This window comes from Silurus aristotelis (genome assembly GCF_946808225.1).
Source record: "Silurus aristotelis genome assembly, chromosome: 2".
In the NCBI taxonomy this organism is placed as follows: domain Eukaryota; kingdom Metazoa; phylum Chordata; class Actinopteri; order Siluriformes; family Siluridae; genus Silurus; species Silurus aristotelis.
In genome coordinates this window covers 23,936,537-23,950,298 of record NC_139575.1, presented here as the reverse complement: position 1 = coordinate 23,950,298, position 13,762 = coordinate 23,936,537, and the positions used below count along the sequence as shown (strand labels likewise).

At 40.5% G+C, this 13,762-nt stretch overlaps 2 protein-coding genes across 6 annotated transcripts in view; both read right to left on the bottom strand.

Moving 5' to 3' along the window:
- The window catches only part of LOC310720344 (uncharacterized protein), a 388,245-nt gene that overhangs the window by 229,364 nt on the left and 145,119 nt on the right, over nt 1-13,762 (bottom strand). The window lies entirely within an intron of this gene.
- Nucleotides 1-13,762, bottom strand: part of cdh22 (cadherin 22) — a 246,472-nt gene that overhangs the window by 124,153 nt on the left and 108,557 nt on the right. For all 5 annotated transcript variants that reach the window (XM_083529723.1, XM_083529724.1, XM_083529726.1 and 2 more), the window contains one exon: nt 12,739-13,698. In XM_083529723.1, the coding sequence (XP_083385849.1) occupies nt 12,739-12,966 (228 nt within the window). In that variant the 5' untranslated portion in view covers nt 12,967-13,698. The remainder of the gene's footprint in view (nt 1-12,738; nt 13,699-13,762) is intronic.

Below are 13,762 nucleotides of genomic sequence, written 5' to 3'. Positions count from 1 at the left end.
CTCCCCATTTACCCGGGCTTGGGACCGGCACTAAGAGTGCACTGGCTTGTGCCCCCCTAATGGCTGGGTTCACCAGTTCAAACTCATTACCTGTAAAAAGAAGACACTTTTTTACACACTTAATTGATTAGACTCCAACCTCTCCACTATGGGCAAGACCCATATTTACCCATTATTTATACATTTTTACATTTTGTTGTAGACTGGTAATGAATACAACACACATCATTACACAAAAACAAAAAAACATCATCGTGGTAGTCCAGTCTCCCGTCCTTGTTTGGGGGGGGGGAGTTTTCAGTAAAGTTAAATGCAAAACAAAAATACATGAAAAAATACATTACAGTATTTTTTTTACAGTGGTTTCTAATACAGGTTAAGGGGAGTAATTTTAGAAAGCCAGTTTACACTGCATATTTTTTTGTTTAATTAAATTCAGGACCAGGAATCAAGAATACTGTGAAACACCTGTGGACTATTTTGGAAAACATTGAGCTATGAGGTGCAACAGGTTATTTAATTAGACATGGCTTGAGCTGGGTTACAAGAGTGCGATTTGTTTAGAACTGACAAAATACCAATCATGGCATAAGATTACCACAGAAAACCTACTAAAAGCACCAAATGTTTGCTTCAATTGATATACAGTATCGAGCATGGTGTATTACAGTATATCCTGAGGCCCTGAAAGCAGTGTAGTGCATTGGTGCCTAAAAGACAAAGAGCCCATCTACCACAGTTTAAAGGAAATAAGAAATGTGGTGCCATTTTGGACAGTTCTATTTTGCACATTCACAGAGAAAACACTATGAACCACCTAGGTAATGCAAAATTACTGTATATCATATCCTAAAGATACCAACAGAGTATAAATAGGCATCATGTTTTGCCGCACACAGCAGTTGTAGCCAGCGTGACGCCTTAGGTTGGGAGACCGTGGAAATGACTGACGTGGCATTAGCTATACATTACCCCAAAACAGCTTTGAATGCAAAGCCCAAAAAGTAAACTTACACCGAAGAAAATTTTGCACATTCAATGAAGACACAAAAAAAATTTCGAGTGAAAGTCTTTTGTTGTTCAACGTCATATCACATTCTAAGTATGAACTTTCTATAACACTCCTCAAGTCAAGAGACAGATGTGGATCTGTTATCACCTCAAGAAACTCGATTTACACTTTGACCACAATGAAAACAACAAACCCACACATATAAAATAAAATGGTTGCAAGTAGCAAAAAGCTAGTACTGTTGACAATACCAAGACAATGTCTTCTAATGAAACTTCAGGAATTGAAGCGACTGCGTTGTCCATGCTCTGAGTAACAAGACTGATCAGTCAAAATTGAAGACAGGCTGTCACCTGCAGGCTGACATCACGACCAGGGAGTATAAAGCACACCTGGAGGGAAGACTGCTTTAGCTTTGGTTCGTTCATGAAGCACTCTGTGTAAAATTTAATGTTTGTCTGTCTGTTTTGTCAAAATCATGGAGGCATCCGAGAAAACCAAGCACACATTTCGGCCATGTGCTTCTCCCTGTCCTCGTTTAATTTCTGGAAGGAATACACAAAGCATGGGTGTGGCTTGTTTGGGAGCGGCCCATGTGATTTTAGCTTTCTTTCGAGAGCCAATTGCCAGCACTGCGCTCATAAGCCTGCTCCGCTCCCGGCATGCACTTTTTGAGGAGAATGCCCCCACGCCTCGCCGTTCCGATCCCACTCTTGCTGAGGCGGAGTGGCGCTCCCGTTCCCAGGGTTTGCTTACGGATCTCGCAGAAGGTTTGGAGACGGGCTTGTTCCTTTCTCCTTCCTCCTATGCTTGGTCCAACTCTCATTCGGCTTCGGAGGCACGCCTGTCGGCGATGTCTTCCCCCGTCACGAGAGCGCGCAGCTTCGCTTCTCTTCCTCCAAGGAGGGAGGGGGCGGGGCTTGCGCTTACGAATCCGAATCCAGAAGCTTGAAATAGCTTGGCTGGCATAAAGCCCCTCCCTCGGGCAAGCTCGATGAGCGTTTTTAGCTCCCGGCGTCACAGCCTCCGCGTCGGGGCTTGCCATTATTCCCTGACCTGCACACCGAGGTGTCCAGGTCCTGGGCACGGCCTTTCTCATCCAGCCCCTTCAGCCCCAAGACCATGATTTATTCCGAAGTCTCTGGGCTTAGGGATTATGGCTATAGTGTCATGCCACGGCTGTGGCATGACACAGATGCTAGCATGCTATCTCTCCCCGGTTTTGGCATCTTCCCTAAAACCCCCGACATTACCCACCAAGCACCAAGCTCCTGCTTACTAACTCGGCGCTGTAGGTAAAGCTTACGCCTCAGCAGGTCAAGCCGCTGAATGTTTTGCACACCATGTCGGTACTGCAGGCATACCAAGCCGAACTGCTGCCAGTTTTCAGAGATCCGCCGTATGGCAGATCAGGCCTATGGACCTATGGATGATCATGGAGAAGTAGATGCCGAGTGTTTAAAGGCCCTGGCATGGAGAAGCTGATGCTGGATCTATGATGATCACAAATTGTTCTGTATTGTTGAAAGATTTATGACCAAACTCTTGATGTCACCCATATGAGGATGGGTTCCCCTTTGAGTCTGGTTCCTCTCAAGGTTTCTTCCTCATATCATCTAAGGGAGTTTTTCCTTGCCACTGTCACCACGGCTTGCTCATCAGGGACAAACACACACCATTCACCTTCACTGTTGTTTTCTGTAAAGCTGCTTTGAGACAATGTCTGTTGTGAAAAGCGCTATACAAATAAACTTGACTTGACTTGACTTGACGGGCAACAAAGGAGACTGCTTAGGCCATCAGCCAGTCTATGGCCGCCCTAACAGCCATTGAGATACATCTCTGGCCCACCCTGTCCAAAATACCCTAGAAACCAGACAGGGATAAGGTGCTGGACGCCCCACTCTCTCCTTCAGGCCTGTTCGGCAATGTCCTTGATTCGGTAGTTAACAGCCTTCCAGCGGTATTTCCTGCGCCGCTCTCATGAGGCTGTTTGGCAGGTGCAGCCCCAACCCCAACCAAGCACTTCATACTGTCAAGTGCAGGCTCTGGTCCTGGAACAAGAAGTAGATACTCTCCTGAGGAAGGAGGCCATTGAGGTGGTCCCTGCGTCAGACAGAGTCCGGGTTCTACAGCCGGTACTTCATAGTTTCCAAAAAAGATGGTGGGTTGCATCCTATCCTAGATCTACTTCAGCTGAACTGCTCTTTGATGAGGCTCTGGTTCAGAGTTTTGGGGTCAAAGCATTCCGATATCGGGTTCTTCCATTCTGCCTTGCCCTGTCACCCCGCACCTTCACAAAGTGTGTCAATGCGGCTCTGGCTCCCCATAAGACTTCAGGGTATCTGTATCCTCAATTATATCGACGATTGATTGATATTAGCTGATTTAAAGCAGTCCGGCATCGAGATGATGTTCTCGCTCACATAAAGGAGCTGGGGTTTCGGCTGAATACCGGGAAGAGTGTGCTTTCTCCATCACAGAAAAAAGGAGTAATTTGGGATTTGGTGACTATGCAAACGCAGTTTCTTCCATCATCACGGCGGTCAGAAAGGTCAGATAAGGGCAGTCATTTACTGTCAAGCAGTTCCAGAGACTATTCGGGCTCATGGCAGCAGTGTCATTCCACTTGGCCTCCTGTACATGAGACCCCTTCAATTGTGGCTTAGAGCCCAGGGGTTCTCTCGGAAGGGCAATCCCTCCGAACAATCAAGGTCACACGGCAAGACACACGGCCCAGAGAGTGGAGCGTTTTTTAGAGATTTTGGCAAAAGCCCTATGGTTCTCCCTATATCCACCAGCCCCTTTGGGACTGGATGCTGTGGCGCAACGGTGGCCGAGGCTGCATCTTGACGCCTCCTCCATTGCTCTGATATCAGGAGTTTTGGAGAGAATTCGCCTGGACAGAGTCTGTCTCCCCCTGGTAGCCCTGCGGGGGTCTCTCCACTAAGGTGGTAGAGACCTTTCTCCAATCCAGAGCTCCCTCCACAAGGAGGTCGTATGCCGTGAGATGGCATCCTTTCACTGCATGGTGCTCTTGGCACCGATTGGACACAGTCCACTGCCCAGTTGGTTCAGTGCTGGAGTTTCTGCAGGAGCAGTTTGCAAAACTGGTCAGCTCTGTTCACCATTAAAGTGTATGCGTATGCCGTTTCAGCGGTTTACGCCCACATGTCTGGGCATTTCCTGACCCCAGACCAGGAGAGGTTGAACCAGTTGTACCCGGTCCAAGAACTGGACTGTTACGTCCACCAAAGATATCAGGTCCTCTGGTCTGCCCCCTCTATTTGGGGTCAGAGCTCACTCGACCCGGAGTGTGGCAGCCTCTAAGGCTGCCACACTCCGGGTCGAGTGTGGCAGCCTTAGAGGCTGCCACACTCCGGGTCGAGTGTGGCAGCCTCTAAGGCTTGGTCCTCTGGAGTGTCCCTCCAAGACCACTGTGACACTGTGGGGTGGTCCACCTTGCTCACCTTTACCAGGTTTTACAACCATGACCTCTGTGCCACTCCTGGCACCTATGTCCTTTGACTCAGTTTTGCTCATTCACACTAGTTAGGGACTGGTCGGTGTGGTGTTATTGGACTCTCGTTCGGAAAGTGTTCCGACGCAGTTTGAGTTCCTAAAAGGAAACGTCTCTTGGTTACACATGTAACCATAATTCCCTGAGGGAACGAGACACTGCGTCTCTAGCCACACCTCCGGCACCCCTTCAGCACTACCTTCACGGTTACAGAAGCTGAAGCAGTCTTCTGTCCAGGTGTGCTTTATACTCCCTGGTCGTGACGTCAGCCCGCCAGTGACAGCCTGTCTTTAATTTTGATTAATTAGACTTATTATTTAGAGCATAGACAATGCAGTCGCGTTCCCACAGCGTTCTGACGCAGCATCTCGTTCCCTCAGGGAACTACATACGTAACCTTGCTTTGGAGCGTTTCTCCGATCAGAAATAAAATTCCCAAAACACCTTGTTCAACCTCCACATCAATTTGTCACTTGTACTCATCATAAAAAACATTTCTTGTTGCTTTGATCAAATTGCGAATGCTTTGGTACATTTATTTACTTGATTGTCAACAATTGTCCGCTGTTTCCTACATTTATCAGTTGTTTATGTCTTGTTGATAAAATATATTATACCGGTTTCACCTAAATAGTCTTAACCCTCAAAACATCTCCGCATCAGTTCATTGCATAAGTCATTGGTTAAACCAGTTGGTTAAACCAGTTGGTTAAACCAGTTGCCATCATCTGTCATCTAAAATTGTTTGTAAAAGAATGAATCTTGAATGTCACTAATGAAGAAAGTGTATGGCATCAGAACAACCAATAATTAAACTTAGTACATTTTCAATCATTGTAATCCAAACCGTAGTTTATATCAAGAAATAATGAAAATGTGCACCATCATACTGACAACATGACTAAACATTTTGATAATTCTGATGGGAATGAGATGTTCATTGACACGAATGCTTACTTTTGAGAGATAAATTTAGGATTCTGAGAAAAGTACAGGCTTTTGCTAGAAATTCAATGTTTTGTGCAGTTTGTAAATTTTTTTTTTGAGAATGCACTTACTGGTTTGCAAATATTAAGGATAATGCGAGAAATGTTTTAAAGCAGCTGAGAAAAAAAAAAATCACTACTAGCTATCAGACATCTCTAGCTAAACAACTGCCCAACTAGGTTATGATAGCATTTTTACAATTAGGATAAATCAGCTAAAAATTAACTTCATTCAGTAACTTCCCCAATTTTTTTTTAAATAACAGCAATTGTCAATTATCCTATTTTTTTTTTTCAGTTTATAGTATATCAGACAATAATCTCATTTCTATTTGTTTGCTCTTTCATGTATGCTCTCTCTCTCTCTCTCTCTCTCTCTCTCTCTCTCTCTCTCTCTCTCTCTCTCTCTCTCTCTCCTGATTAGCTATCGTCTCTTGTCTGTCCCCATGCCCAGTTTGGATATGATAAGTTGGCATATGAGGTGCTAATTTTGACCCAACACCCATGACACAGTGCTGACTGTGAATTACTATCACAAGATATTATTAAATATTTTTTAACCACTGTTTATTATTTTTTTTAAGCAACAACAACAAAAAAAAAAAACATTCACACTGTAATTAAACTTCTGGCAGCTTCAGAAGGCACTGTAAATAATGTACATTTTCCCTATTTCTAGAGTAAAATGCAGATTATAGCCAAGGGTGAAACAATTAATTTCTTAAATTTTGTATAATTTCTTTATATTACAGTAATTCTAGACAGAGCCAAAACTGAGGACAATGGATATATACTGCCAACCCCCACCCCTAATAGTATTGTTGATCTTTGCCAAAGTTCCTGAATTCCTTGCACCGCAATATTTTTCCTGCTTCCAACATACACCGATCGGACATAACATTATGACATTATAACATTATTACCGGTTAGTGAATAACACTGATTAATTCTTTATCATGGCACCTGTTAGTGGGTGGGATATATCAGGCAACAATTGTGATTGTTACGACTGGGTCGGAGCATCTCCATAACTGCAGCTTTTGTGGGGTGTTCCTAGTCTGCAGTGGTCAGTATCTATCAAAAGTGTTCCAATGAAGGAACAGTGGTGTACCGGGAGACAGAGTCATGTGGGGCTGAAGCTCACTGATACATGTGAAGCACGAAGGCTGGCTTATGTGTTATACGATCCAACAGATGAGCTACTGTAGCTTAAACTGCTGAAGAAGTTAATGCCAACACAATGTCATAATGGTATGCCTGATCGGTGTATCAACAGCTAAAATTGACTGTTTACTTGCTGCCTACTTTATCCCACTCTTTGAAAGGTGTCACTGTAACCAGATAATCAATGCTATTCTTTTCACTTGCTACAGGTTTTAATGTTATACCTGGATGGTGTATTACCAAATCAATTACTGAATTAGTGACATCATAAATGTACGCTAATAACACAAACTCAATAGCATGCACAACAATTCTGTAAAATGTTGGGCTTTTTAATTCATTAAAATGTACCTGCAGATAAATATAAAACTATACTCTATATATAGAAAATGTACTTTAAATAAAGTTGTGAAATTATTTTGTGGGTAAGGCTTTAGGAAAAGAAATTAAGCACAAGATCACTGTAGGGAAAAGAGCAGCTCCATGACCGGATAGTGACATTTACTTTTACTCAGCTCTCTGTGCATGCTCTGAAAACAAGAGACACTGTCGCAATTTTTATTGTACAAATCTGAGATTAGCTGACATTTAGTTTGATGTCAACAGACACAAGCTTCAATAAGAATGCCAGTGGTGATACTACAGTTACTGATTTATACTAAATAACATGTATTAAAAAAGTAAAATCCATTTGGCTTAACCGTGTGCCAATAGTCATACAGACATCTCAGGTTTAAAGGGTCTTTGTAAAGGTCAAGAATTGAAGACTAGGTAGCTAGCTAGCTAGACAGATGGTCAGACAGACAGACAGACAGACAGACAGACAGACAGATAAATATACATTATATAAAATAATACAAAAGAAAACTTGCAAAAAGTGTCAATGCATAGATTAGGCTCATGGCAGTGAGAGAATGAGATAATCCTGTTAAATAACATACTGATGTCTGTAGTGTCTTATTTACATGTTGTGAAAGATGTAGGAAGTAGACAGCCGAGTGCAAATACCACTGTGTAGGATGATACATCAACAATGAGATTGGTATATTAGCCACCAGTGTCCTACTGCTAAACAAAGTGTTTTCGAATGAAAGGTGGTAAGAATGTGTCCCTGATGATGCTAAGGCTTTTTTCAAGCAGCAGTTAATGTTGATTTCTTTTAGGTCCAGGAGCTACATTTCAGTGATATTTTGGACACTGGTTACAGTTCTTGTGGTAGTTTGGCCCTTTCTACCTTTCTAAGGAAAAAGAGAGATTTTTTTCAGCTTTCTTTATGGCTGTGTTTAGAGACTGGCCAATGTTCTCGGTCATTCAGACTCCCATAATAATAGTATCCAGCCACTCTCTGCATGTCTACATTGTTTATATAGAGAGCAGACTGTTCCTGTTCGATTTCCCAAAGTCGATGATTCCCTTGGTCTTGTTTCCCATTCATGGCCAGATTGTTTTCCCCACAACACCTGGCTAGGTCTCATTGTTGTCTGAGATTAGGCTGAGAATGGTAGTGTCATCTGTGAATTTAATAACAGTGTCTGTGTTGTGAATAGGTACACAGTCATGGGTGAATAGTGAATACAGTATTAGGCTCAGAACAGAATACTTGTGGAATATTCGTGTTGAAAGTGAGAGTGTTAGAAGTGTATGCGCCTATTCTTAAAAAATGTTGTGCTCCATTAGTAAGAAAGTCCATATTGAAGTCACAAATTTATGTGCTTTGGTTGTGTGGATTGGAGAGCCATTTGTCAGGGACTATTGTGCTAAAGGTTGTAGTAAAAAACATGATTACTCTGGTTTAAGGTGGTCTGTAATGCTAATGAAACAGTGTAATCTGTTGAGCTGGTTTTGATGTAAGCTAGCAGTCATTTAGAGGTCTGATTACAGTTGTCTTGTGTAGTGGCACAATGCTGGATGATAAAGCAGGTCGAAACAATTGTGAGAGACTAGAAGAGGTTGGAATTTTTTTGCAGTAAGAACCACCGGTTCATCAGCACATGCCTAAAGCACTTGTCTAGAGATTCAATGTGGTCCTGGTGCTTTATTGAACATATCCCCATGAAATAAATGTATTCTTTCCCCACTAATTTACTTTTATTTTTTCAATTGCTCCAATCTAAAGTAGTCTACTGCCTAAGAAAATAATGATCTGCTACACTCACGTTTGGTGCTTTGTCGCAATTTTATATGAAAAAGAGTAAAGTACTGTAACTAAAAATAATTATAATAATAAATAAATAAATAAATAAAACAACCGCAAATAATTCATTATCAAATCAACCGTATTGTGTATACAATCAATTTTATTCCATCATTCATTTAAAAACATCTCAGAACAGTGACTATTTTCTGTTTTTGCATGTGCCTTGTTGTGTGTCCACTCAGTGGTTATTTAGTTGGAAATGCTATTGCCTCCACTAAGTATACAATGTACAATGTATAATGGCTCACATTATGTGAGAAAATTACAATTGTGCCTGCAGAACTGGAGTCCTTGATGTTAAATTATGATAAGTAGCCTGCGTCTATTGAGTTTATGACTTATGTACTTGAAAGACTTGGTATTATTAGCAGCTATCTTGGAAATGTTCATGTTAAGTACAGTAATCACAATATTCCGAGACTGGAGTAGCAATGAATACAATATTAAAAATAAAGGAAAGGTGATAATAATGTGTTCTCTAAGTGCAGTATTAGCTATGTTTGTTTGACATTTTGTACACAAGATTTACTTTGCTCTGTGATTGAATATAAACAAAAATATACATCAAAATTTCCAGGACTCACTTTTTTGTTCTTGTCCAAGTGAGCAAAAACAATGTTGTTAGATTTTGTGGTATAGATTTAATACTTAGAAGGGGCATAGAGTTATGATGACCTGCTAAAATATAAACAGATAGATAGATAGATAGATAGATAGATAGATAGATAGATAGATAGATAGATAGATAGATAGATAGATAGATAGATAGATAGACAGACAGACAGACAGACAGACAGACAGACAGACAGACAGACAGACAGACAGACAGACAGACAGACAGACAGATGGCACTTTATCAAATCACATTCACTGCATTTTCTTTCTGCAAAAATGAATGCTTAAAAAATGTGGGTTGAGCAGTTCAAAGAAGAGCAGGGAAATTCATTATACAAATGTATGTTGCAAAACTGCCAGTTAATAGCACAGACAGACCATTTAGGAAGAGAAAAAAAATTCATTAGAAGAATAATAGCCCTATATTCTTGGCATCCTTGCTAAGTTCGACAAGATAGAGACATGGGGAAAGGCAATGGTGAAGGGTAAAAAAAAATGCCTTGTTTTAAATGGTTACTGGTGATAAAAAGCATGCTGGTCATATTTAATCCTATACTGCCCTAATTAAAGTATTTGATACCTTCAGCGATAAATGGGTCTAGCAACACCAGCAGCCTCTATTAATTGTCTTGGATGTTCTATGGCTTCACGGTGGGCAATAATTCTGGGTAATTTTATTAATAAAATCATCTCTCTCCAGACATCCAACCCCCACCTCTTCCCCCTTGCCTGATTTCCCATTTAGACATCAGCTCCTATCTTGTCCAGTGCACACATACTCCAAAATAATGAATCAATCCAAAATGTGTGTGCCTTACTTCTCTCTCTCTCTCTCTCTCTCTCTCTCTCTCTCTCTCTCTCTCTATATATATATATATATATATATATATATATATATATATATATATATATATGTCATTTGAAATCTGACTAAACCTCAGATTTCAAATGACAGCTCTATTCTACAGAAATCTACAGAAAATACAGAAGCATCCTTATTTTTTTTTTTTTTGTGGCAGCATCCCTTATATAAAAGACAAACAGAATTGTAGTGGAAAAAAAACTTTAAACATTAAAATGGCTCATGACAAGAAAGATATAACAATAAATTGTTAGATTACCTGTATGTGCTTTCTCAAATTTGACGGCGAATTCTTGAAAGCCAGCACTTTTTTACACCGATAATTTCGAACATCACCCTTATATATGGCCATTGGTGTTGAGGAATGTCTTTGTTTTTATTTATTTTCACATCGGTGACTCCCTCTGAATTCACATCAACCATTCCTCTTGTTGCCTTGCTCATAGTTTGCTCCGCTAGCCTACGTCTATGTCTGATAGCCAGGAAATAATACACCAGTGATATGGTGAAAAAGCCGCGCAATGATAGGTCGATAGGCTGGAAACAGGGCTCAATGAGAAAAAATAATACTAAAAGTAACGAGGCTGGTTTGGAAATGTAAGAAGTAAAAAGTACAGATATTTGTGTAAAAATTTATGAGTGAAAGTAAAATAAATTATTGTCCGTTAAATAAATAGTGGAGTAAATTACTGATACCAGAAAAATCTACTTAAGTACAGTAACGAAGTATTTGTACTTTGTTACTTCCCACCTCTGCCTGCTATACATCTCTGAACTCAACACTTCTGGGATGAAATAGAACACTGACTGCTCCCCAGGCGTCCTCATCCAACATCAGTGCTTGGCTTTACTAATATCCTTGTGGCTGAATGAGCACAAATCTTTGCAACCATGCCCCAAAATCATGTGGAACATCTTCCCAGAAGGGTGGAGGCTATTATAATGATAAAAAAAATTCCACATTTAGTCTCAATCACATGCAATTTGTAGTCAAGTGATTTCGGTCAGGTGGTCAGGTGTCCACAACCCTTTGTTAATATTCTGTATCTGTGTACATCTTGGGAGAGATAAGCCCTGGTGGACTGCATTGCGGAATGTGAGGATGAGCACCCCCGGCTCTAGTTCTGTCTGTCCCTACCTTACTAAAATATTTTATTTTGGACCTAACAAAAAAAGTCCCTCAAGGCATAAATTACAGCTAATTTGAACTTAAAGTAGAGGGCTGCATCACAGTCCGGTAGCTGAACACTAATCAACTGTAGGCAACAAGTCTAATTCAAGCTAACTTTAAATACTAAAAACTTACAAGGATTGTAAAACTTACAGGCTTTTCACATGGAAACATTACATTAACTTCATGTCATCAGTAAAATTATTTGCTTTTTAATTCTTAAATATCTTTAATAATAGTACCAACTTTTTTTTCTTGATGATGAATTTTTTGTTGTTGTCAAGCAATCAAGCAGATAAGTAGATGCCTACGCACAGGTTTTTCCACTCAATTTCAGTACAGACTTTATCTTGGTCATTATCCTGCAACACTGGGTATAAAGCCAAAGCACACCCTGGACACCAGTCCATCACAGGACACCACACACAGAGATATTTATACTTACAGGCAATTTATCTTAGCCAGTCCACCTACAGCCCTGTTGATGAAACTCACATGGATACAGACAGAACATGAATAGAAATTCCACAAAGACAGTCATCCAATCTTAGAAACAAATCCTGGAGCTGTGATGTGGCAATGCTACTCCCTTCAATTACAGTGATGCCTAATAGTATTCTGATTTTATTTAAACTCATATGCAGGCAAACTTAATGCTAACCAATGCTTTGAAACTTGAGACTTGAGACAAGCTAAAGATGATGTGAGATGATGAACAAACAGAGATAACAGTAAAAGATAAAGGTGCTTTATACTTGTCTCATGTACTTTACAGCACAATTAATTCTTTCTTTGCATATCCCAGAGATGTTATTAAGCTGGGATCAGAGAACAGGGTCAGTCATAATACAGCACGCCTGGATCACTGAGGGTTAAAGACCTTGCTCAGAGTCCCCAAGAGTGGCAGCTTGGCAATACCAGAGCTCAAACCCCCTGACCTTCCAGCATCTTGACAAAACCGAATTAGCAAACGTTTATAAAAACAAATCTATGGCTCAATACACTAATCAATCCTGGCAGATAACAAAAGAGTCATTCCATCAAAATTGAAGTAATCGCAAAAGCCATGCTGAAGAAAGTTTTAAAAGCAAGTACTGCATTTAGACTGAAGATCATTAAAGTGTCATTTTGTAGTGCAAAACAAATATGTACATGTATCAATTTATATATTAGGTAGTCAACCAAGCAGTATATAAATTGAAAAAACATACCTTTCCAACATAAAGAGGCTCTGTTCCTGTGTACTCTTCCACCACAAAGAACTGGTTCCACACCCACCCTCTCTTCACTCTTTCATGGGTCACTGGGTGCTTTTCCAGAGATTTGTCCTCTGTGAGTACGCTAGTCCTCTCATCATAACAGGACCCCAATCCCCAGCAGTGCAGCACTCCGAGAGTCACAACTAGAGCGTTTGCCCTTTGTCTCCACTGTGCAGCCATTTTAGACAACTCTCAATCTCCTGCTGTACATGTGGCAAATATTGTACATACAATCAAGAACACACAAAAATTGTAATTGTAAAAATAAAATAAAAAAATCCAAGTAGTGTTTTAATTAGACGTGCTTGGATCCAATAGCTAGTACTTCTTTTTTAAAACTTGCAGATGCTGGAGAGAGACTGAGGCATCATTTCAGATGAAGTGTCAAAAAGAAGAGTTAATTCCGCTGTGCCCGGTGCAAAGTCTGCTACCAACACTGTATGGGATAAGCAGGGTTTGGAGTGGGAGATATGAAAGCACAAAGACATGCTTGGAAATCAAGATAGTAAAGCAGAAAGGTTCAGGAGGTTTTTCAGGCTGAAGCGCAATAATCCAGATGAGGCTCTTCCAAATCACACAAACAGAACTGATAGCAATGTTGGTTTACCTTAAAGTGATTTTTGAAAAGGTAAATAGGTCAGAATGGGCCATTTGTGTTGTTCCATAGATATGGACCGCACTCTTCAAAAAGAGAAACAATCAGTTTCTGTCCTGATGGAAAATAATCGTTTAAGGAAATTCTGATACAAACTAAGAGAGAGGAGAAAATCTGTTTGCAAAAAAAACACGCAGTGTACTGAATACAGAGCAGTATTTGTTTAGTGTTGTGATACAGCTGTTTTTAAAAAGGTGCAAACTGCAGTGGACCGCCTACAGCCTCCAGGAGAACATTATGGAAAATGAGAAGGGCATCTGAAATAGAAAAACACAGGCAGAAATAATAATTAGTAATAATCTTGTCCAACCAAATACAGTG